The sequence below is a fragment of the Pseudophryne corroboree genome, chromosome 5, assembly GCF_028390025.1.
Source record: "Pseudophryne corroboree isolate aPseCor3 chromosome 5, aPseCor3.hap2, whole genome shotgun sequence".
Lineage (NCBI taxonomy): Eukaryota > Metazoa > Chordata > Amphibia > Anura > Myobatrachidae > Pseudophryne > Pseudophryne corroboree.
The window spans coordinates 612,330,409-612,357,507 of NC_086448.1; the positions used below are offsets into that span (position 1 = coordinate 612,330,409).

Genomic DNA, 27,099 nt, shown 5'->3' on the forward strand with positions numbered 1-27,099 from the left:
CTGTGCGAGATGGAAACCAGAGGCAATTATAAATGATAATATACCTTATACCATATATTATACACATCTATTTTTGCTCCATAGTATTATAATGATCCCTAAGGGGTTGATGTATCAACCAGTGAAAGAGCAGAGAAGTGGACTGCTACATAAGTTGCCCCTAGCACTCAATTAATTTTGAGGTAGCATTTATCAAGTGCATTCTATTACTGTAAATGTTTTCTCTGCTTGATACATCAACCCTTAATGCTGGGTACATACTAGATACATATATTGTTAGTTCGAGAATAATATATCGGTAGCAGGTTGGTAGGACGGGATGTAGTTATGTGGCCGGCGGTTCACAATACCGACCCCTACATCCCGCCTGCTCCGAATCCCGACAGTTGGCATGTCGACTACCAGGGAGTATTCCCACTCGTGGGTGTCCACGATACCGATAGAGTGGGAATAGAACCTGTGCCAAATGCCGGGATACCACCCGCCGGTAAGCCATACCCAACCCGGTAGGCTGATGCATCGGATATGTCTAAGAACCTCGTTCACAGACATATTTGATTAGCCCTGCAGCACAGCTCAACATGCCCGTACAATGGCTGCAGGGACTGCCGACACTGACATCACTACTCGGCGGGCAGTTGTGACGTCTGGAAAGATACTATTACACGCAAGCTGACAAGTTTATCACAGGAACGTAACTATGATTATATTACTTTCATGAGGCTGTGATTTTAGGAGACTCTTATTGCCACTGTAGTAGCGCCCATACGTGATTTGTACCTGCTTTTTGTAGTTGTGACTTCTGGCCAGACATACGGGCAGCAGATTGGTGTGTATAGCTTACCTAATCGGCCAGTCAGTGTGTACCCAGCATAAATTACCAGTGATGAGAAAGAAAGTACAGCATGCGCATGACAATCTTATATTTAGAGACTTAGAGTAACAAATATTTACCATACACTCAGTGATGTTTACATGATTTATCATCAACACCTGTGGTGTAAACATATGATTTACACTAATCAAAACACTCACATTTGATTATGATATGTGTAATTGTATAGGTGAAAATTGATGGCGATAATAGTCTTGTTCTCGCTATGAAAAGCTTTAAAAAAAATACATTTGATGGTCAAAGTAAAAGTTGTCATTAATTAGTTACCAATTTGTTCTTTAATCACAGGATGATTTCCATTTTAAATTGCAACAAATTATAATTATCTCGCAATTTTTTATTTTTTTTGCAGAATGGCCTGTTATACTGTGACATGCAGGAGAAACTGCATAATTCAATCTACAGTGATTAGTGTGATAGGAACAAGCATATAAAGTTCACACATCCTTCTTTTTAATTATATGTTCTAGATCATTTAAATTTAAACTACATTCATCAACTCCCACTCTTTGTGAATATTTATTGTAGTCAGTCATTGCTGGAAAATACCATGATAAACTTTTTTAAAGTGACATAAGTATCTAAATGGTTTCATATTAGTAGTAGAACAATATGATTAGGTTATTAAATAAAACTATACAGTTGATGTATTGTGGTGCACTATTTTTCTTCTTTTGCCCTTTTTATTCTCTTTGATATATTGTATGTCATATTATAAAATAAATAATTTAATTAATTAATGGTATTTGTACTGCTAGTTAACATCATCATACTTTATTATAGTACTAAACAGGGGCATAGCCAAAACTTTGTGGGCCCCATAGCAACATTTTGAAAGGGCCCCCACCACAATGTTTATAGAGAGACACCTTTCTCTGCAGCAGGTGTTTATTTTATGTCCCATATTAATGCCCTAGTTAATTTTATGCACCATAGTTGTATACTAATTAAAGTTATGCCCTATAGTAGTGCCTTGGTTCATTGTATGCCCCATAATTGTGCACTAGTTAATTGTATGCCTCATAGTAGTATCCTATTTAAACTTGTGCCCTATAATAGTGCCCTAGTTCAGTGTATGCCCCATAGAAGTGCCCTAGTTCTTTGTATGCTCCATAGTAGTGGTCTTGCACATTTTATGCCCCATAGTGCTCTAGTTCCTACTGCTGCCAGTACATATTATGCCACTTAATGCCCCTATTCGAACTCTGCCATACATTGCCCCCATTACATATTATGTGTTATTGAAGTGTTCCCAGTTCATAATGCCACATTGTAGTGCTTCCAGTTAATTTTATGCCACATTGTACTACCCCATTTCAAATTATACTACAGTTTATACAGTGCAACATTTCAGTGCCCCCAATTTTTATTATACCACGTCACAGTGCCCCAGTTCATATTATGTAACCTTACAGATCTCATTCACATAAAATGTAATATCACCCTATTCACGTCTGCTTAGCAGTCAATTCTGGGAACTTGGTAGACATCTATATGACCAGTGTAAGGAGCCCCTTAAGCCTCTGGGTCCCAAAGCAATGGCACCCATTGCACCTACTATAACTATGGCCAGGGTATTAAATACTTAGTCAACTAAACTCATATCAATCAGTTACACATTAACAACAGAATATTTAAAAGTTGGCAAGTATGAAAGTGAGTCTTATTATAAATGCACAGTATGAGGCATAATTAGGTCGGAGTCTGCCGGAGGTGCAGGATGCCGGACGATCTTAGATGTTTTCTTTTTAAAGTGGCAATCATTTACAAGGCATGGTTTTACTACAGGTTGAGTATCCCTTATCCAAAACGCTTGGGACCAGAGGTATTTTGGATATGGGATTTTTCCGTATTTTGGAATAATTGCATACCATAATGAGATATCATGCTGATGGGACCTAAATCTAAGCACAGAATGCATTTATGTTACATATACACCTTATACACACAGCCTGAAGGTCATTTTAGACAATATTTTTTGTAACTTTGTGCATTAAACAAAGTGTGTCTACATTCACACAATTAATTTATGTTTCATATACACCTTATACACACAGCCTGAAGGTAATTTAATACAATATTTTTAATAACTTTTAGTATTAAACAAAGTTTGTGTACATTGAGCCATCAAAAACAAAGGTTTCACTATCTCACTCTCACTCAAAAAAGTCCGTATTTCGGAATATTCCGTATTTCGGAATATTTGGATATGGGATACTCAACCTGTATAACTATTTCTAATAAAACAATACAGTCTGAGACATATTATAGAGTCTGAGACATATTTAGACTAATTTACTAAAGAACTATTCTGTATACTATGCTAATCGGCTTAACTCTGAATTAAGAATGCCAATATGTATGTATTGATTGATTGATTGATTGATTGATTGATTGATTTTTCAATAGGCCTATTCCTGTTTATTTTAAATAGGCCTATTCCTGTTTATTTTAGTTCCATATACTGCATATGTAACGTTAACTAAAGATTGCATATACATTTGCATTAATAAACAAATATAGGTCCTTTCACTTGCTGCAGGTATCTTCTATAAGTAAGAACACTATTACCGTGGTTTTTTAATTAAACTAAAATTTAGAGCACCGGGAGTTTATCAGAATATTCTGTTAAGTAAAAAAATTGTGTAACTATTTATATCAGAGATGTGCGGGTTCAGATTTACTTGGTTCTTAATGCTAGAATTAAAGCGAGTTAGGATTTATCCGTTTTTTTTTATTGGCTAGCCAAAACATGTGACATCCAGCAGCTAATAAGATGCCATTTTGAGATCCGGGTAAATCCGAGAAAATCTGGGTAAATCTGAACCCGCACATCTGTATTTTATATGTTGTCTCTTCAGATATCTGTATAATGTCCTGTGCAATTGTCTGTTGCCAACAGGTTTTTGACAGTCTTTTAAGAATGACATCCAAAAAGGGGCAAGGGGCTCATTAAGAGTTAGGGGGACCTATGTGCAGCGGCCTACCACCTACACATTTGTTGGAATCTGCCTTCCCATGCAGCTCACCGGCTCCCTATTCTGCAACCTTTGTGGCATCATCTTCTGCATACATAGCCACAAAGATGGCGCCACGGACAAGCATTGTGAGCCAGCGTGCCGCAGGGACAGGCACACTGGTCAGCACTGGGTGCTGGGTCCACCTGGACCCATGTGCACTGCACACCCACCACCTATTAGAGTTACACAACTGCACCCAAGTATGTTTACTAGCACTGAGCTCTCCTGCTATTTAGCAGAGCTGTACCTCAAGATGGGTTCTGGATGATAGATTGACAGTCAATAGGTCAACACCATATGGTCAACAGGCATTAGGTCAACATATACAAAAAGTCAACAGATGAAAGGATGACGGTGCTAAAGATGGACAAGTACAACAGGTCGATAGGTTCAAAAGGTCAACGTGACATTGGTTGTTTGGGGTTTTTCTGTCATTTTTTTCAACTGTTTTATCATTTACCATCCACACGGACTGCAATTGGGAATAGTAACCTGTGCTGAACGCAGCGGTAGCGGAGTGAGGCACCTTGCCCGGAGCGTGGAGAGTGTAGCGGGCCGAGGGTACACATTTCCACTAATTTGGCTTAGATATGGTTAAACATAAAAAATTACATAAGAAACAAAATGGTGTCAATCATTTCCATGTCAACCTTTTGTACCTGTCGACCTTCTGTACGGTCTACCTTTTCCATGTCGACCTTTTAATCATGTTGACCTTTGTACCCTGTCGATCTAATGCAAGTCAACCATATGGTTTTGACCTATTAACTGTTGACCTATTCAATGTTGATCTTTTAATCCACACCCCCTCACTCTGGTTTATTCTGGACTGCTCCAAGGAATACACCTCAGTGTATTGCCATCATATTTACAAACTTGCAGAAAGCGAACACACAGCATCCCAGGACCAAATAACTACTGTGCATTTTTTGATTTATAATAGTGTCTATTTTGACAAAACAAGTTACCTACAGACTAAGACAAATGCACTTATCCATCATTTCAGCTAAATTGTAAGGCTTTCAGTCTGCTAAAACAAATCATCTTTCCTGTTCACTCTACAGTTTTCTTGTTCTTAAAATTTCTGGCTGAACATTTGGTTCATATATATGTCTCCTGATAGTGTACCTGAGTCCAATTATACAAAGTGACAGTAAGTACGTAAATTATTAGCATTTAAACAAACAGCTTGTTATACCTGGTAGAAAGCTGGCCAGAAGGTACTTATTGCCAGTTCTGCTCGATTCCATGTGCCAGTTGCTGTCCCTGATATATTCCAGATTGGGCTCCCCATTTCCCCATTTTTTACTTTCACAAAGATGTTCAGAGTTCCAGGTAGTGCCCCACTCTTGCTAGACACAAAGTAGTGGAAATCAATGCAGTGGGTGTCGTTCTCTTTCAGTTGCGGTAAGAGCAGGACTGCTTTCTGCCCAGCAAATCTTCCAGATGTATTCACCATCATAAAAGATCCTAAAATGTAACAAATGATAGTTAAACACAATGCAGAATAATTCAGTACAATGTGTGACAAACTGGGACTATCTGACTCAAACTATTATAGAAACTCCAGCTAAACTTTTACTTTCATAAAACAATGTTTAACCTCCAATTAGCTTTGCTGTTCTATTAGCATTTGACCTGGAATAATACCCCTTTCACACCGCACAAATAACCCGGTATCGACCCGGCATATTGCCGGGTCGACACGGGTCAGCGTGCGGTGTGAAAGCGCCATGTCAGAAATTCTGGGTCGCCTGACCTGGCAATTCAACCCGGGAATAAAGCAGTGTTATACCTGGGTTGAATACCGGGTCAATGGCAACGTAAATGGGCTCCCGGGTCAATGCGACCCGAGACCCATTTACTACAACAGGGAGACGTGGCGCGGAGATGATCTCCGAGTGCCGCCTCCGCCCCCACTGCCGGCTCTGCCCCAGCTGCTATGGCAACCCGCCCGGCATATTGCCGGGTCGGGGAAGCCAGCGGCGGCGTCCAATGCCGGATCCCATCCACCCGTTTCCAATTCCCGGGTGGGATCTGGCATTGGCGGTGTGAAAGGCGTATTAACTTCTTCATAAGTCTCCAGAATGTTGACATCCGGGGGTATATTTATTTAAGGTCGATTTTGTTTCATTGGGCATTCTTACCATAAATTTTGCAATCCGCCCATTTACTAAAGGCATATTTGCTTACTTTCCAGGAATGGCAGGGAGGCTCTGGAAATTGGGTGGCACTCCTGGCCCACCAGAACAGTGGGCAAGTCACCACTTACTAGCCGCTACCTTCCAACCAGCCCCCCACTCAGAGTGAAGTGGATCTTCTGGAAGGCTGATGATGCGATTAATGTTAAATTGCATCATTTTAGCCATGCCTCTTGCTGTAAAATGCAGGTTCTCACCTCCCACTGTGCAAACCTGGCTGCTCACTCCTGAAGGTGACAGCTAGAATGTCAGCAACTATGACTAAAGGTCAAACCGCTTAAAAACTGACCAAATGATTGACTTTAGAACACATTAGAATATTGTCTTACTATGGATTTTTTATTATTTTATTGTAGAATGAATAGAAACTTTGGATTTACCATGTGTCAGGTTTAGAACCTGCCGCAAAGCCAATGCCAAACCCGCCCAAATAATTCAACTGCCAGAGAGTTTATGTGAAGCACTGTGCAGATTACCATGATCTGGACAGGCTTTGTTTTATTAATGTTGTTAAAAGGGTTAACATGAAATAAATAACATGATATAGGATAATACAAATGTTGTATATTGGTGTAGTCATTCACTGGTGCAGTTATTCATTCCTATAAGGTGTATGATTGTTTACTGATGTAAGCATAGACAGGAGAAACTCTTTTCAGCAGTGTCCCCCTTCCTCAGGTATTTCAATTCACCTGAGAGCTGCAGAGGTACCTGCCACAGTTATACAGCCACTGTCAGTATGCTAGATCTCTGCATTAGCACCATTCTCATCACTAAACCCTTATCAACAAGATTTTGTCACAAAACGTACCATGGATAAACATCAATATTGACAGAAAACTGTGGAAAATGTACAGTCCACATTTATGTCTCATTACACTACTAAGGCTGTACATTTGTCAGACATACATAGCGTGCATTATGAGACTTTGTGGATAGAGAATGAAGACTATAATAAAAACAATTGCATTGCATTTTTAGAGGAAATGCTTCAGATGGATTAATTTTCTAAATGCATCTAGCAGCAGGAGACAACGTATTTTAAAAGAACAAATATCTGCACATAATATACCACACTAAACCCCTACATTAAAGTAGAAAGAGAGAATATACAAAAAAATCAACAACAAAACAACAGTGTCTAGTGACAATGTGCAAAGTACTTCTAAATATAGATGGATGGAAACTACCACATTCATCTGAATATATAATCCCCAAAAAGCTTTTAACGGTATGTCTCTTACTTTATCTGCATATTGTTTACGCCAATGTTATTCACCAATTCATCAACCTGACCTTACATGGATTAAGGGGCCCATTTATCAAACAGTATTTGCGGCTATGTTCCGCTAGCCGCAAATACTATGTATCTCCTGATTGCGGCAGAGTACCATCCCTACGCTATATATTTACCCATTTCTGATGCAGAGTTGTGCTACGTCCAGGCCTGTCCCGTCGCTTGCTGCGGTGGGAGACGTTGGCGGGGTGACGCGTGCCATCAGAGCTAATTATTATATAGTTAATGGATGATCAGTGCGATCACTTTCAGGTCAGTTACTATAGACTGTTAGGTAGCCATATTGTTTTGCAAAATGATGCCTCCTGAACATTCCCCATCATACCACTGTCTCTGTATATGGGTGCTGCTGTGAGGAGTAACCACATAACAATTGGTCTGAACTCTGACTCCCCCCCCCCAGTGTCATTGGTGTCATCATCTGAGCGTTCCAACACCTTATTATACAGAATTATTATATAGATACTTTGGACCTTATTCAGCATCAACTGCAGTTTTGCTAATTTAGTAAAACTGCAACTGCTGATGATTGCATGCTGGGGGCCGCCCAGCACAGGGCGAGGCCGCCCAGCATGCAAATGGCCGATCAGAGATCAGTTCTCAATTCAGTTGCGATCGCATCGCTGACCCCGCAAAACAAGGGTAGCACCCTGCCTGCGCAGCCTTGCTGCTAAGGCATGTGAACCGCTGACATGTTTTGCATCGAAGTGGGCGCGTGTGAAGTCACGTGGCCACCCCAAAAACAGCTCTGACCCGCCCCTCTGTTCGCTGTCCCACCAGCCGCAACGCCACTTCGCCACACCCGACTGCCCCCACATCAATGCGTGCGTGCGCACTGGGCCACAAATCAGCTAGATGCGATCGCTTAAGCAATGCTTACTGAATGAGGGCCTTATTACAGTATTTATAAAAAATAATTATCCCTATACTAGATAAATATGTAGGTGAAATCTCTAATCTCAGCTGATCTGTACATGATTTTATTATTGATAACAAATATTTTGTTCATTAGTTGCTTTTAAGACAATTACAAAAGTTTCAGCCCTTGCACACATTTGTAGCTTAATTTGTATAATTACCTTCAGCACTATGAACACAATACTGAATATACAATAATTGTGACTCAGAAAATGTGTGCACCCAATTTCATCTGATAAGAAGCAGAGGCCAAGCCCCGTTGCTCCCAGCCGTCTTAGATTTAGATGAGCTGTTTGTGTTGTCATATCCATTGCCCAGGTCTGATATATAACTACTGTCAGGCTTTATATGAATTTGATTTTCCCTTGAGCTGAAAGGTATACGATGGCTTGCAGAATATTTGCATAAACGTATAATACAATAAACAAATGTATTTCAGGATGCTTAGACATTGAACACAGTGTTCATCAATCACCACAATACAAACACAAATGGGTTTGCCCTTTGCTAATGGTGTGAAGTCTATTTTAATCAAACCAGTACACTAGCCAGACACCCAACTGGCATTAATGAAGGCGCTGTGCACTATCACAGTCTACAGGAAACAGCCGCATGTCTGCTACAGTTGCACAATCTGCCAATCACTACAAACATGACTGACAGTTCATTGACTTAAACAAAAGCACTAAATAGATAAAGACAGACGGACGGATGGATGGATGGATGGATGCAGGTATACAAAAGACAATCTTCAAATTATCAAAGTTGACCAGGGATCTTGGTTTTATGAGATAATTGACGTGAAAGGGTCCTGTCATGGCACAGAATGTATGATGACACCCAGGTCTACAACTACTGCAAATGAATAAAGATTTATTACATCTACTGATTGAAAGCTTCCACAGGGCATTGCAAATGTAAGAGCAGCCCACATTCTCTATAAGGCAAACCTGCCAGGCGGATAAAAGTTCTCTCTTCTCCAGCTAACTGCATGTGAGTAATCACTAGACAAATGCATTTCTGTATTCTCTTCTCACAACTTCATTGGTCTGCCAATGTATAACCCAAACACTGCATTGAAAGCCCGAGCTTAGGCTTCAAGGTGCAGATTGCTAATGTTTAAGGAGTTCAGCAATTCTCCTCACTATGGCCCTCATTCCGAGTTGTTCGCTCGCTAGCTGCTTTTAGCAGCATTGCACACGTTAAGCCGCCGCCTACTGGGAGTGAATCTTAGCTTTGCAGAATTGCGAACGAAAGATTCGCATAACTGCGAATAGAAATTTCTTTTCAGTTTCTGAGTAGCTCGGGACTTACTCTGCCACTGCGATCAGTTCAGTCAGTTTCGTTCCTGGTTTGACGTCACAAACACACCCAGCGTTCGCCCAGACACTCCCCCGTTTCTCCAGCCACTCCCGCGTTTTACCCAGAAACGGCAGCGTTTTTCCGCACACACCCATAAAACGGCCAGTTTCCGCCCAGAAACATCCACTTCCTGTCAATCACACTCCGATCACCAGAACGATGAAAAATCCTCGTTATGCCGTGAGTAAAATACCTAACTTTTGTGTAAAATAACTAAGGGCATGCGCTCTGCGAGCCTTGCGCATGCGCAGTAAGCGACTAATCGCAATATAGCGAAACTCGGCAACGAGCGAACAACTCGGAATGAGGGCCCATGTTCGCAGTTGCGATTTCATATGCACGGACAGAGATTGAGAAAGTATTGGGCAATACTGGACGATGACTTGAGAATAATGGAGATGGTCTGTGTTATGGCCGGTTACACTTACCGTTAATCACTCACATAGGAGGCCATACTCAGATGGAGTATAGGGCTGGTACAAGTTTTATGGTGTGACCGATGGTGGTGTCTAAAGACACACTCAATGGTTTTTCAGAGTCTTTGGACACTGACAGTAGGCGTCTCAGTCCTTGCACACTAGGACAGACGGCTGTACAACCAGGTAGGGCTATGTATAAATTCAATAAAGTCACAGACGTACAACAGGCAGACGACTCAGACATGGTGAACGTGGCTACATGCAACTCAGAATCAGTCCTTACATCATACTTGCCTACTTTAAATTTCTCCTCTACAAGAGAAGCCCGTAGAGGAGACGCTGCAGGAGAGTTCGGGGGGCGGGGCCGGGCTGTGACATCATCAAGCCCCACGCCGGGAAAACACCACGATTAGCGTGTCTGCAGGAAGGGGTTGGGGCTAAAATGACACAATTCGCATGATTTTAACCTCTTCCCCACCCCACGGACCTGCAAATATGGGAAAGTATCTCTCCATCCTGCCCGCATCACTAGGGTGCAAGCAGGATGCGGGAGACCCTCCTACTCTTCCAGGGATGCAGGGGGCAACCCCAAAAAACGGGAGCCTCCCGCAGCTTCCGGGAGAGTAGGCTGGCCTCCGAGAGATAGCATCTCACTGGCCTACCTGGGTGCGCACACGCAGTACGGCTGCTCCGCGTGCGCACTCCACAGAGTTATTCAGACTGCGATCGCTGCCGCTGCAGCGATCCAGTCTGAATTACCCCCCATGTGCACTGCAGGCGGGGCAGATATAACGTGCAGAGAGAGTTAGATTTTGGTGGGGTGTGTTCAAACTGAAATCTAAATTGCAGTGTAAAAATAAAGCAGCCAGTATTTACCCTGCACAGAAACAAAATAACCCACCCAAATCTAACTCTCTCTGCAAATGTTATATCTGCCCCCTTCTGCAGTGCACACGGTTTTGTTCATTAGCTAATAGATTTGCTGCTGCGATCAACTCTGAATTAGGCCCATGGACTGTAATGACAGAGTTTGGGAAACTGCTTTAATCAATAGGGAAAACTATTTTCAGGAGTTAGAGCCAGTGAAACTTTCATGATTATACCCCTATATTTTCTATGCAGCTTATCTACAATTGCTGCAAATTATTAGAATCCTGGCATATGTACAGTACTTGCACTGATAGACAATGCCATATTTCAGCTCAGAATTATGCAAAGATAAATATTATTCTAACGCTGTAATTCACATCATACTGCATAACTATGATTGTATTATTTGTGTTGTTTGTCTTAAATGCTGTCTGTCAGTAGCTAGCATTTGGCAACTATGGTATCAGTGACATCTGCAGGCTATCATTTTTATGTAAATATTTCACAAATGTCGCTGAGTTAGAACAATTATTTACCCAGTAATAGTCATATAAATGTCTTAATGCATTGGAATAGCTCTATAGCTTATATGTGTATTATTTAGTTTTGCAACAGTGATGCAACCCTTTGGTTCTGTAAATAACAACACAGCCGTTACATTTTCTCACATGCAACTTTAGCTGCAGACAAGTAAAGAAAAAAAATAAGAATTTACTTACCGATAATTCTATTTCTCGTAGTCCGTAGTGGATGCTGGGGACTCCGTCAGGACCATGGGGAATAGCGGCTCCGCAGGAGACAGGGCACAAAAAGTAAGCTTTTAGGATCACATGGTGTGTACTGGCTCCTCCCCCTATGACCCTTCTCCAAGCCTCAGTTAGGTACTTTGCCCGGACGAGCGTACACAATAAGGAAGGATATTGAACCCCGGGTAAGACTCATACCAGCCACACCAATCACACCGTATAACTTGTGATCTGAACCCAGTTAACAGTATGTTTCAAATTTGTAGAATTTTGCAAACGTGTTTGCCCCTGACCAAGTAGCAGCTCGGCAGAGTTGTAATGCCGAGACTCCCCGGGCAGCCGCCCAGGATGAGCCCACTTTCCTTGTGGAATGGGCCTTGACAGATTTAGGTTGTGGCAAGCCTGCCACAGAATGTGCAAGTTGAATTGTGCTACAAATCCAACGAGCAATCGTCTGCTTAGAAGCAGGAGCACCCATCTTGTTGGGTGCATACAATATAAGCAGTGAGTCAGACTTTCTGACTCCCGCCGTTCTTGAAATATATATTTTCAATGCCCGGACCACGTCCAACAACTTGGAATCCTCCAACTCGTTAGTAGCCGCAGGCACCACAATAGGCTGGTTCAGGTGAAACGCTGACACCACCTTAGGCAGAAAATGAGGACGCGTCCGCAGTTCTGCCCTGTCCGTATGGAAAATCAGATATGGGCTCTTATATGATAAAGCCGCCAATTCTGATACTCTCCTGGCTGAAGCCAGGGCCAGTAGCATGGTTACTTTCCATGTAAGATACTTCATCTCCACCGATTTGAGCGGCTCAAACCAATGGGATTTTAGAAAATCCAAGACTACATTAAGATCCCACGGTGCCACTGGGGGCACAACCGGGGGCTGTATATGTAGTACTCCTTTTACAAAAGTCTGGACTTCAGGAACTGAAGCCAATTCTTTCTGGAAGAAAATCGACAGGGCCGAAATTTGAACCTTAATGGACCCCAATTTGAGGCCCATAGACAATCCTGTTTGCAGGAAATGTAGGAATCGACCCAGTTGAAATTCCTCCGTGGGGGCCTTCCTGGCCTCACACCACGCAACATATTTCCTCCAAATGCGGTGATAATGTTGTGCAGTCACCTCCTTCCTGGCCTTTACCAGTGTAGGAATGACCTCTTCCGGAATGCCTTTTTCCTTTAGAATTCGGCGTTCAACCGCCATGCCGTCAAACGCAGCCGCGGTAAGTCTTGGAATAGACACGGTCCCTGCTGAAGCAGGTCCCGTCTTAGAGGTAGAGGCCACGGATCCTCCGTGAGCATCTCTTGAAGTTCCGGGTACCAAGTTCTTCTTGGCCAATCCGGAGCCACTAGTATCGTTCTTACTCCCTTTTGCCGTATAATTCTCAGTACTTTTAGTATGAGAGGCAAAGGAGGGAACACATACACTGACTGGAACACCCACGGTGTTACCAGAGCGTCCACAGCTATTGCCTGAGGATCTCTTGACCTGGCGCAATACCTGTCCAGTTTTTTGCTGAGGCGGGACGCCATCATATCCACCATTGGTTTTTCCCAACGGTTCACAATCATGTGGAAGACTTCTGGATGAAGTCCCCACTCTCCCGGGTGTAGATCGTGTCTGCTGAGGAAGTCTGCTTCCCAGTTGTCCACTCCCGGAATGAATACTGCTGACAGTGCTATCACATGATCTTCCGCCCAGCGAAGAATCCTTGCAGCTTCTGCCATTGCTGTCCTGCTTCTTGTGCCGCCCTGTCTGTTTACGTGGGTGACTGCCGTGATGTTGTCCGACTGGATCAACACCGGCTGACCCTGAAGCAGGGGTTTTGCCAGACTTAGAGCATTGTAAATCGCTCTTAGCTCCAGTATATTTATGTGAAGAGACATCTCCAGGCTTGACCATACTCCCTGGAAGTTTCTTCCTTGTGTGACCGCTCCCCAGCCTCTCAGACTGGCATCCGTGGTCACCAGGACCCAGTCCTGTATGCCGAATCTGCGGCCCTCTAACAGATGAGCACTCTGCAACCACCACAGAAGAGACACCCTTGTCCGTGGCGATAAGGTTATCCGCTGATGCATCTGCAGATGCGATCCGGACCATTTGTCCAGCAGATCCCACTGAAAAGTTCGTGCGTGGAATCTGCCGAATGGAATCGCTTCGTAAGAAGCCACCATCTTTCCCAGGACTCTTGTGCATTGATGCACAGACACTGTCCCTGGTTTTAGGAGGTTCCTGACAAGTTCGGATAACTCCCTGGCTTTCTCCTCCGGAAGAAACACCTTTTTCTGAACCGTGTCCAGAATCATTCCCAGGAACAGCAGACGTGTCGTCGGGGTCAACTGAGATTTTGGAAAATTCAGAATCCACCCGTGTTGTTGCAGCACTAGTTGGGTTAGTGCTACTCCGTCTTCCAGCTGTTCTCTGGATCTTGCCCTTATCAGGAGATCGTCCAAGTAAGGGATAATTAATACGCCTCTTCTTCGTAGAAGGATCATCATTTCGGCCATTACCTTGGTAAAGACCCGAGGTGCCGTGGACAATCCAAACGGCAGCGTCTGAAACTGATAATGACAGTTTTGCACCACGAACCTGAGGTACCCTTGATGTGAAGGGCAAATTGGGACATGCAGGTAAGCGTCCTTTATGTCCAGGGACACCATAAAGTCCCCTTCTTCCAGATTCGCTATCACTGCTCTGAGTGACTCCATCTTGAACTTGAATTTTTGTATGTACAGGTTCAAAGATTTGAGATTTAGAATAGGTCTTACCGAGCCGTCCGGCTTCGGTACCACAAATAGCGTGGAGTAATACCCCTTTCCCTGTTGTAGGAGGGGTACCTTGACTATCACCTGCTGAGCAAACAGCTTGTGAATGGCTTCCAATACCGTCGCCCTGTCCGAGGGAGACGTTGGCAAAGCAGACTTTAGGAACCGGCGAGGGGGAGACTTCTCGAATTCCAACCTGTAACCCTGAGATACTACCTGTAGAATCCAGGGGTCCACCTGTGAGCAAGCCCACTGTGCGCTGAAATTCTTGAGTCGACCCCCCACCGTTCCTGAGTCCGCTTGTAAGGCCCCAGCGTCATGCTGAGGGCTTTGCAGAACCCTGGGAGGGCTTCTGTTCCTGGGCAGGGGCTGCTTGCTGCCCTCTCTTACCCCTTCCTCTGCCCCGAGGCAGATATGACTGTCCTTTTGTCCGCTTGTTCTTAAAGGAACGAAAGGACTGCGGCTGAAAAGACGGTGTCTTTTTCTGTTGGGAGGGGGTCTGAGGTAAAAAAGTGGATTTTCCGGCAGTTGCCGTAGCCACCAGATCCGATAGACCGACGCCAAATAATTCCTCCCCTTTATACGGCAATACTTCCATATGTCGTTTGGAATCCGCATCACCTGACCACTGTCGCGTCCATAAACTCCTTCTGGCAGATATGGACATCGCATTTACTCTCGATGCCAGAGTGCAAATATCTCTCTGCGCATCTCGCATATAAAGGAAAGCATCCTTTAATTGCTCTATAGTCAATAAAATACTGTCCCTATCCAGGGTATCAATATTTTCAGTCAGGGAATCCAACCAGACGACCCCAGCACTGCACATCCAGGCTGAGGCGATGGCTGGTCGCAGTATAACACCAGTATGAGTGTATATACTTTTCAGGGTAGTTTCCAGCCTCCTATCAGCTGGATCCTTGAGGGCGGCCGTATCAGGAGACGGTAACGCCACTTGTTTCGATAAGCGTGTGAGCGCCTTATCCACCCTAGGGGGTGTTTCCCAGCGCGCCCTAACCTCTGGCGGGAAAGGGTATAATGCTAATAACTTTTTTGAAATTAGCATTTTTCTATCTGGGTTAACCCACGCTTCATCACATACATCATTTAATTCCTCTGATTCAGGAAAAACTACAGGTAGTTTTTTCACCCCCCACATAATACCCCTTTTTGTGGTACTTGTAGTATCAGAGATATGCAAAGCCTCCTTCATTGCCGTGATCATATAACGTGTGGCCCTACTTGAAAATACGTTTGTTTCATCACCGTCGACACTAGATTCAGTGTCTGTGTCTGGGTCTGTGTCGACCGACTGAGGTAAAGGGCGCTTTACAGCCCCTGACGGTGTCTGAGACGCCTGGGCAGGTACTAACTGGTTTGCCGGCCGTCTCATGTCGTCAACTGATATTTGTAATGTGCTGACATTATCACGTAATTCCATAAACAAAGCCATCCATTCCGGTGTCGACTCCCTGGGGGGTGACATCACCATTATCGGCAATTGCTCCGCCTCCACGCCAACATACATCGTCCTCATACATGTCGACACACACGTACCGACACACAGCAGTCTTATCGAAGACAGGACCCCACTAGCCCTTTGGGGAGACAGAGGGAGAGTTTGCCAGCACACACCCAAGCGCTATAATATATATGGGAACAACCCTATATAAGTGTTGTTCCTTATAGCCGCTTAAATATATAAAAATATCGCCAAAATATGCCCCCCCTCTCTGTTTTACCCTGTTTCTGTAGTGCAGTGCAGGGGAGAGTCCTGGGAGCCTTCCTCACAGCGGAGCTGAGCAGGAAAATGGCGCTGTGTGCTGAGGAGAATAAGCCCCGCCCCCTATTCCGGCGGGCTTTTCTCCCGGAGTTTTAGACATTTGGCATGGGTTAAATACATACATATAGCCTTAATGGCTATATGTGATGTATTCTTTTGCCATTAAAGGTATTATATATTGCTGCCCAGGGCGCCCCCAGCAGCGCCCTGCACCCTCCGTGACCGTCTGGTGTGAAGTGTGTGACAACAATGGCGCACAGCTGCAGTGCTGTGCGCTACCTTCATGAAGACTGAAGAGCCTTCTGCCGCCTGTTTCCGGACCTTCAATCTTCAGCATCTGTAAGGGGGGTCGGCGGCGCGGCTCCGGGACGAACCCCAGGGTGAGACCTGTGTTCCGACTCCCTCTGGAGCTAATGGTGTCCAGTAGCCTAAGAATCCAATCCATCCTGCACGCAGGTGAGTTGAAATTCTCTCCCCTAAGTCCCTCGATGCAGTGAGCCTGTTGCCAGCAGGACTCACTGAAAATAAAAAACCTAAAAAACTTTTTCTAAGCAGCTCTTTAGGAGAGCCACCTAGATTGCACCCTGCTCGGACGGGCACAAAAACCTAACTGAGGCTTGGAGGAGGGTCATAGGGGGAGGAGCCAGTACACACCATGTGATCCTAAAAGCTTACTTTTTGTGCCCTGTCTCCTGCGGAGCCGCTATTCCCCATGGTCCTGACGGAGTCCCCAGCATCCACTTAGGACGTTAGAGAAATACAGGTAAAAGAGAGTAAATGAAATATGCTGCTCACTCCTGGGGCTAGCCAATCCTCTCTTGGCAGCATAATGGTTACCATTGCTACCCCTGCAGTTCTAGCGCCTGCTATGATGACCTGCCTCACCCCACCGCACGTCACTGCTATGATGTCCCTTCCCATATATTTATATTATACACACAAAATTCTTGAACACTGCAAGAAAATGGATTTTGGACACAAATCCTCTTTATGCCACATTCAATATACTGCCATACCCAGGGATTCAAACCTATAACCTGTTGCATTGCAGTCAAACACTCTACTCATTGAGCTATTTGATCCTGCATAAAAACTATGATATTTCTAACAATACGAAAAACAAAACATCAGCATTGCAAATGAGCAGATCTATGTAGTGCTCAGCCACACATCCAATCCCTTGCAGCCACGCACTGCATACTGTAGAGCTGCACAGCTGTAATGCTGATAATTTTTTCATAAAGCAGAAGGTATGCTTCAAATAGTTAGAATTCTCTAGATTAGAATTCTCTAGCTTTATTATAATAAGCTGCCTTCACACCTGGGGGAGTGGAAAGTGGGTATTGGTGTATGTGTGTGTATAAGAGAGGGGGGGGGGGGGGTCTGTAGGCAGAATTTTTGCCTAAGGTGATGAGAAACCTTGCTCCGGCCCCAATGCTAATTGCGAGAGTTTATCAAAATTTTTATTCTGACTATCAGTAGTCTTAGTGCTTAGAGTGTGCACCTGTATTTTTCTTTGTCCTGTGTGGTACTGGACGCCTCAGCATGGTAGCACCCCTTTTTATACTTCTAATTCTAATAAGATTCCGACTATTTTCTTTCGTGGGTCTACCCTTTGATTAATTATAAGTAGGCCAAACTTTAATTGTAGATAGGTACTATTTCCCATTTATAAAATTATAAATTGTAAAATTTATAAAATGACCCAATATCTGCCTCTTTAGGGGAAGGGAGAGACAGCAAAATAATAAGGAGAAACAGTTCAAATATTGTTTCTGTAATGGGTTTAAATTCTGTCCTATTAAAATTTGTACAAGATATGGTCTATTTCACATAAGTTTCACTGAAATACAGTTCATTCATCTACTTCATAAGTCATGTCACTGCAGAAATTATACATGGTTTTCATGTTTTTGGAAAAAAAAGACAGAAAAGAGAGCTGGGCTCAGTTCTGATTTGCAGTTCATTATCCCCACTATTAACAGGCTTGCTAATACCATTGTGTTAATGGAGGGCAGAATATCAGTTTGGGCTTAAAGTCTACTGATTTTCCTCATCTCTTTACTAATCCTCTGTCACCTCTCCTTGTATTCCAGTAATAAGAATCACAGAGGTCACACAGTGAATGAGAAGAATTAATGACTGGGAAATGTCAATGGTAGGCAAAATCTTATTACTTTTGTACAACTAGGATTTTTCTTTAGCTACAGGGGTTAGTTTATAATGTAAAGTAATTTAACTTTCAGGCTGCTGGTAGAAGAAGAACGCTCTTCTTTTTCAGAGAACGTGTTTGTTAGATATGATTATTACAAGCAGGATATCAGGATCTAGACAGCTCTAATAAAATGTGTTACATGCACTGTAGGTGTACCAGCTTTGCTGTTAGCAGGTCTCATTTGAAGTGGAGTCTAAACAAGTGTCTGGTTTTCACCAGAGACCACTGCGGTCCCTAGCCTTACTCTATGGCAGCTGACAAAAGAAGGCCAAAGTGCCAATGAACAAGACACAATTGCAGTCTGCGAGAGGTCAGGAGTCTTGATAGCAATCACAGGTATGACGTCTGGTTACATCCATGCCAAAGGTCAGGGCCGGAAGCAAACAAATGTAGTCAAGAAACAGTCTGGGTTGATGCCAGAATAAATGTACACTTAGCAGCACCAGATAGCACCATCACCCTGTGTACCTGTTTATTAGGTACAGCATTTTGCGGCATACGGTCATTAGGTCGAGAAGACTTAGGTCGACAGTCATTAGGTCGACCACTATTGGTCGACATGCATTAGGTCGACATGGTCAGTAGGTCGACGTGAACAAGGTCGACATGGAAAAAGGTCGACATCAGTTTTTAATTTTCATTTTCATTTTTTGAACTTTTTCATACTTTACGATCCATGTGGACTACGATTGGGAACGGTAACCTGTGCCGAGCTGAGAAGGGCACCTTGCCCGAAGCATGGCGATCGAAGTGAGTCATGCCAGGGGACACGGTGCACTAAATGGGGTTCCCCGTCGCTTTACAAAAAAAACAACACCCAAAAAAGTAAAAAAAAACTCATGTTGACCTTTTCCATGTCGGCCTTGTTCATGTTGACCTAATGACCATGTTGACCTTTTGACAATGTCAACCTACTGCATGTCGACAAATAGTGGTCTACCTAATGACTGACGACTTAAGTCTTGTCAACCTAATGACCCATACCCCATTTAGCACAGAGAATATTTTTAAATCTAAATAATGGCAACACTACCACAAAACCATACTTGCATACCTTTTTAGTCTTCTCTAAAGGTGGGTATACACTGGAAGATATATCTGCCGATCAATTGATCGGCAGATATATCTATGGATGGATCGGGCAGTGTGTTGAGCATACACACTGCCCGATCCGTCGGGGACTGACGTCATGAACTGGGCGGGCGTGTACACACGCCCGCCCAGTTCAGCTGTCAATCACCGCCGGCCGCCGCAGCATGTGTACGGGCGGCCGGCCGACCGCCCGTACACACACAGTGATGCGCCAATATATCGGTAGATATATTGGCCGTCGGCTGTGCTGCGGGGCCAAGGCGATACGTCTGTGAACAACGGAATTCACAGACATATCAGGCGTACACACTGGTCGACGGACCCGCGATATATCGGCCGTTCAAGAGAACGGCCGATATATCGGCCAGTGTGTACGGGCCTTAAGCCCGGAGAACAGACGGAGTAAGCTACTTCTAGGGGTGGGGTTGAATGGTTATGTCATTAGGCCCCACCCCCAAGGTGAGAAAATGACCACAATTCGCCAGTCCATGGGTAGGGGGGTTGGGCTAAATAACGCGATTAGCCCCGTCCCTTTACACAGCTGCTGAGAGTGTATTAATTTTATCCCCATCCTGCCCGTTTCACTAGAAATGCAGGTCGGGAGAGTCACCTACCCTTCCGGGGCTGCAGGGGACAACTCAAAAAATCGAGATCTTCTGTAGCTACCGGCAGGGTAAGCAAATATGCGCCATGCTACAAGCTGTTTCTTACTGACAGTGATAATGACTAATAATAAACAAATATAGAAAACGATTACCCTATAATAACACATACTTAAATTGTCAAGTCCTTACAATTAATCTATCTTTTTCTTTTTATAAGTGGAAATCGAGTAAGCAGTCGGCCAGATATTACACTGGTAGCAGTAATGCATTTCTAATACTATGAATTGTAAACTATATTTGATTGGATGCAGTATGGTATACCGGCCGCCGGCATACTGACAGCTGGGCGAGCACAAAAGAGCCCCTTGCGGGCACGGTGGCACGCTACACACGCCATGCTGTTTATTCTGCCTCCCGGGGGGTTGTGGACCCCCAAGAGGGAGAATAGTTGTCGGTATGCCGGGTGTCGGGATTCCGGCGCCGGTATACTGAGCGCCGGTATCCCAACAGCCGGCATTATGAATACCACCCATTTGATTTGGGTACTCTAGCACCAGATATTCAAAGGTATAGACATCCTCTATAAGTAAACCCATATGTTTCTCTAAGCCAGTATTTGTAATAAGACAATTATCACTTTGGTATAATCCTCAGCTTAAAGTACTGTCAAATTCTGGATTGTTTGAACAGCAAAGGGTTGTGAATCTAAGCCCCAAGAGACCTCTAAAAGTTGTATTTAGTTTATACCTATTATAGACCACAGTGGTTAGCAGCTCTGTAACAAACGTAAACTTGGAGGAAAACTTTACTAATGATGCCCTATGCCTGCAATTACTTTTAATGCTTTCTATATAACTGTTATCTGTGCTTTGGGATTGGAGTCAATGAATCTAACATCCAGGTCATTTCCATCTTAATGTGAAACTCTTGCCAGAGACTGACATTGAGCAGAAATACATAATCCAAATGTTGTTTGGATTTCTCACCTAAAAATATCATGTACCAAACTTTTGAAAGAAATAAAAAAATGAAACAAAAATGTATATTTGATAAACAGTTTTACTAAAGCAGCTGTCAGATGAGCCTTTATACATGATGCATCATATTTGCTATTTTCTAAGTGGCAGATAATCTCTCTTGATATAACGCTCTTGCAGAAGCAGTTACTGTGTGCAGCCTCATACAGTGTTTCTGCTGTAATGCTAACCTTAATGTGTCTCAGGATACTGCTAGCCGACCTCTCACCTTATCCTCAGTACCAAACAATACCGAAAAAACACCAAAAGATGTGCTGTGACTTCCTCCTACTAATGTATATACTCATCCAACCATGCTGATTGCTGGGGGGAACACTGAAAGTACTGCATACTGTATGTGCTATTCATAAGAACCATAAGGAGGATATATAACGGTGTATTTTTGTTCATCATTACATAACACATAAATTGAGGCACATGCATGCTGGCTCTTCTAGTGCCACAAGTGTGCAATATAATTGGTGCCATTATTATTAATTATGACATAAGGTAACAAAAAATATGAATGCCTTGTAAATGAATACAGGTTGTGTATCCCATATCCAAATATTCAGAAATACGGAATAATCCGAAATACGGAATTTTTTGAGTGAGACTGAGATAGTGAAACCTTTGTTTTCTGATGCACAAAGTTATAAAAATATTGTATTACATGACCTTCAGGCTGTGTGTATAAGGTGTATATGATACATAAATGAATTGTGTGAATGTACACACACTTTGTTTAATGCACAAAGTTATTAAAACTATTGGCTAGAATGATCTTCAGGCTGTGTGTATAAGGTGTAAATGAATCATAAATGTATTTTGTGCTTAGACTTGGGTCCCATCGCCATGATATCTCATTATGGTATGCAATTATTCCAAAATACGGAAAAATCCCATATCCAAAATACCTCTGGTCCCAAGCATTTTGGATAAGGGATACTCAACCTGTAATAATATTGACCTGTTAGTTTTGGCTCTTTAAGAAAATATTAATAATAACCATTTTAATACATAAGTTGAATATGGCTCCATACTATGTTCTAGCCGGACAGATAGCATTAGCGCCAGCCTCAGCCCATTTCTGGTGGTTGCGATGGTTATATGTACCAAATCACCAGCAATTTTGGAGGGGAAAATGTATGGAAATCGCACTTCATTAAATTAGCCCACATATTTTCAAGGCCTTCATTCAATTCAACAGACGTACAAGGAGCATTTGTACATGACTGCAGGTGCATGCAGCATTTTCATATCAAACATACAAGAAAGTAAGTGGGACTCACGATATTAGATTCTGGTGACAATAATCTGCTCTGCTTAACATTAATGAGCCCAATCACTAAGTTGTTAGCAATCAGTGTATATGTTCTGAATAGTACTCTGTTGTATTCTATGCTTGTTTCGGTGAACATTAAGCTAAAATAGAGTAAAATTGTGAGTATGCTGTGAAGGTAGAAGCAAAAAATATAAATGTTTATAGAAAAAATATAATCTTAAAGCATGAGATAATTATTTGCATATTAAAGCTAGTAAGATTTAACAGTTTGGACCGGATGTAATGACGCCTGAGTTCAGACTTTTATTTAAAGGTGTAATCACTTACAAGGCTTGGATTTACATTGTAAGTGATTGCCCCATTAAAAAATTGTCCTAGTTCAGCCGGCATCCCGCACGGCCGCTGAACTCGGGCATCATTACATCCAGCCCTTTGAGTCAAAATCCACATTTGTCATAATGTGGTATTTATGGGTGGCATACAGTATAAGGGGCATGTAGGGTGGTCTGAAGGCATGTGAGGATATTTGAGGGGTATTCAAGTAACATGTGGGGATGCATGAGGAGTATCTGATGGACATTTAAGGGGCATGAGAGGTGGTCTGATGGTATGTGAATTTTCTATGCCATGAGAGACCTGGTTTTACTTTACTTACAGGCATTTGGCAGTGATCTTCTCATAGCCAGTGCTTCGCTTTGTCTATAGGAGCGAGCGCATGTCTCTCCTGTTGATTTATGTTGTGCGGTCATGTGCCCACTATCATGGTGCCTGGTACCAAATTCAAACCCAGCCTCCTATTTAAAAGTCACTCTGGGCCTGATTCAGAAGTAGAAGTAGATGGAATGCCAGTGTTTGATGACTTGAGGTTTTTTATTTTTGTACCACACATGCATCAGAGTCGCACTGCACACATGCCAAGTTTGATTACTCATGACGGTTCAGTGAGAATTTGGACACAGTGATTGACAGTCAGTGAGCATTTGTGGAAGGTAACGGGGAGGTGGTGAGTCTAATGCAGGCGTGCACCTATTCATGGGCGTGTCTGAGCATGTGACTGCATCTGTGTATGCAAGTACAACGGCTCTGATGGACGGAAGCTCAGAATGTCCATCAGAGCCATTGTAATTGCTCAGATGATTGATGGTAAGACCGATGTGCGTCCGTAGGTGCATCTTTGTATACAAAAGACAGATAAGAGATGTCATCAGTGGCTGCAACATTAGCATATTTTCTCAGTACCGCTGCTTATGGAATCGCAGTCATGACGGGATGCACCTCTGAATCAGGCCCTCTGGTACTAGACCAGTGCTCACCTCCTGTACTCCAGCATCTGCAATGTCCTGTCTCACTTGCCTATCTGTTCTGATCCAGCATTCTTGATGATTCTTCCTACCTGCTCCTTTGATCCTGACAAAATATTACTCAGCACCTATCCTGGATATGGACGACCCCTCCTCCATTTGTTCCTTGATACCAGGTTGCTCATTTAAACTTTGTTGTTGTCCGACCTCCTGTCAGCCCGCTACTCAGGTTCCTTAAAACTCAGTTCTATTGTCTGTCCTCCTGTGAAATTTGCGGTAAACCTATGGAGAATTATCTCCAATAATTTCTTGTGTGCAACTGAATAGCAGCTTATTGCGAGTTGCAATAAAAATTGCATTATGAAGCTAATTGAATCACACCTTAGTGTATTATTTGGTCAGTTGTTACTAGTTACAGTAGCAATACAGGTGTTGTATACAGTAATTTTCTAGTAGGGTACCAGAGGTGGAACAATGCATTGCTAGGCTCAATAGCAAAATTTGCTTCAGTGCGGATAGTGTAATGGTTAGCATTACTGCCTCACAGCACTTACTGTGTGGAGTTTGTATATTCTCCCCGTACCTGCGTGGGTTTCCTCTGTGTACTCCGGTTTCCTCCCACAATCCAAAACTATACTGGTAGGTTAATTGGCTTCTGACAAAATTAACCCTAGAGTGAATGTTTGTGCGTGTAAATGTGCTAGGGAATATAGATTGTAAGCTCCACTGTGGTCGGGACTGATGTGAATGTCCAAATATTCTCTGTAAAGCGCTGCGGAATATGTGAGCGCTATTTAAATAACTGGTAATAAATAATCATAATTAAAAAAATAATAATTCTGCTTTTTAGGCCCCCTTTCTGTTATTTTCTGAGCATCTACAATCTGACACACTTTCAAAGGCCTCCACTCTGCTCTTTCGATTTACAAATACATGTACTGTATGTAATTCTGGTTCCTTCTTTTCATATTTTGTCATTATTTGCTATATACTAAGTTTTCATCTTAAACTTAAAAAAAAAACAGTAACAGTTTATTCTATTGCCCTCATTTTCCTATACCCCCCCCCCCCCCCTCCCCTCACTTCTCCATTGAACTTCATCTTCTCCAATTTTTTCTTTCTGCTTTAATGATTTCTCCATGGACGGGTCGACGGTCCCCTGGCCTTGGCAGGTAATGTTTTGATGTTTTGGTTTTTGTATTTCTTTCTGTAAGTTTATTATTTATGTTAAGTGTCCCCCGAGTAGGACTCAGACATTATGGACTCAGACCTACTACCTTCCTTTGCTAGTTCTTTTTTCTTTCTCATTGTTCAATTAAACTATGTGAAGGTCTGCTCAGTGCCGTCTTTTCATATGGGCTCAATGGGCACTTGCCCAAGGGCCCCAGGAGTATAAAGGCCCTATGTTGATAGCTGAGGGTCCCCTCTTTCCAGGGGTACCAGATTTGTGAAAATCGGCCATAGGGAACCAGAGATATCCGACTTCAAAGCAGTGGTCCCCATCCAGGCCTGTTAATTGCTCTTCCCAGCCAGATATCTCGGGTTTTGTCTGACTTAGAGTTTTTCTGAGGGTCTTCTCCAAAAGCTGGGACTCTCCACTTTTGGTGAACACTGGCAGATTGTCTCTACTGTGCCCAGAACCAGAGATATCAGCCTTCAAGCAGCTGGACCCTGCTCTAGCTCCACACGCCTAATATGCCGTTTTATATTTTTGCTGGTGGATTGCTCTGGCTCCTGAACTCTGATCTCCAAGTCCTCAGTACCTACTGAAAGGTGACACTCTCTATTTTTTTGTCCCCTTCAAAGCTAAGAAATAGTTTTCCAGGAACTTGAGATATCTGCAGTCAAGCAAGCTGCCCTCCCACCAGAAAATGATGAATATTAAGCCCACTCCACTATCGACCCTTCCCCTACATATTAAACACCCCATACTACCCTGAAAGTCATGTACAGGGGCCCCTTCATTCAGCCTAATGCCCCTTCTACAGTTTAGTGTTCTCCCTCTTGCCCCATCTCCCACCATCTGTGCAGTAAAGGAGTAATTAGTAGAAATTACTGCTCCAGGTCCTACATGCTGAGGGGAAGATAGAACACCACCTACCGCCCATGGGACATCAAAGCTGCTGCTGATAGCACCCCCAACTACTGCTGGTGGATAGGTAGGGGCCCCAGTGCATTGCTGTGCCCAGGGGCCCACACTGCTGTTAAGACGGCCCTGGGTCTGCTCTCTAATTTTTGAGTTCTATTTTAGAAAATGGAAAATTTGAGGTATAACCCTAGACTGTGCCGTATCTATTGCATGAGCATTTATTGATATGCTGTTTTCTTATATTTACTATGAACGGCTGTGTCTTATCTCTTTACACTGTATGTTACTATTTGTTCTGGTCCTCAATAAAATATATTTGGGGGAAAAAAAGTTTATTCTATTTTATGAAAATGAAAACAATACACTTAGGCTGGGTACACACTTGCCGATGCACAACAGATACACACTGAATGATATTGTTTGCTTTACTGGATGACGGCACCCGACCACATACAGTCTTATACAATATCTTTACATTTCAAAGTGAAAACGAAAGATATTGTACATCTTTAACGACCCGCGGGAGTGTGCATTTTTAACTAAACAGTATAGTAAATACACACAGATGATATATCAGGTGCACATCGCCAAGTGTGTACTCAGCCTAACTTGTCTGACTTTCAGTTATATATACAATTGCCGAGGTCTAATACTGCTGCCACAGTGAACTCTTATTGTACGAGGTTTAATCCACCTTTGCCTTTAGTAATAGAGCTGCAGTGACAGGGTTAATAGTATCCTAGAAACCTTGACCTAAAAAACATTTAGAAACCTTTTTTTTTCTATAGCAATACAATACATGCAATACATGCTGTGTTAATGTCATGTTGCAAATACGTACACACAATGGTTATACAGTTTTTTTTACTTAACTACCCATATGCATAAATGTACCACCCACTTACAGTATATTCATAAAATACTGGCTTTATTTTCTGCCGCTTTACTAGTAATAAAAGACCAATATTTTCTTATCTGATAATTGCCAGCCTCTTAATCTTGAATGGTAACACTTTGACTTCCAGCAGTTTCTTAGCAGTACGTTTTTTATTATTATTATTTTTTAATATGTAATTATGGTTCCTATTTCTCATGCTTATTTCATGTGTTCACATTGGATTGGAGATCTATGATTTATTTCTCCTATAAAAATTATTCTCCATTAATAGACAAAATAAAACAGTTGAAAATAGTATATTTACTGATG

At 42.9% G+C, this 27,099-nt stretch overlaps 1 protein-coding gene across 14 annotated transcripts in view; it reads right to left on the reverse strand.

Annotated features, from left to right (window-relative positions):
* Positions 1–27,099, reverse strand: part of PTPRM (protein tyrosine phosphatase receptor type M) — a 1,209,695-nt gene that overhangs the window by 868,715 nt on the left and 313,881 nt on the right. For all 14 annotated transcript variants that reach the window (XM_063923506.1, XM_063923503.1, XM_063923501.1 and 11 more), the window contains exon 3: positions 5,114–5,385. In XM_063923506.1, coding sequence (XP_063779576.1) covers positions 5,114–5,385 — 272 coding nt within the window. The remainder of the gene's footprint in view (positions 1–5,113; positions 5,386–27,099) is intronic.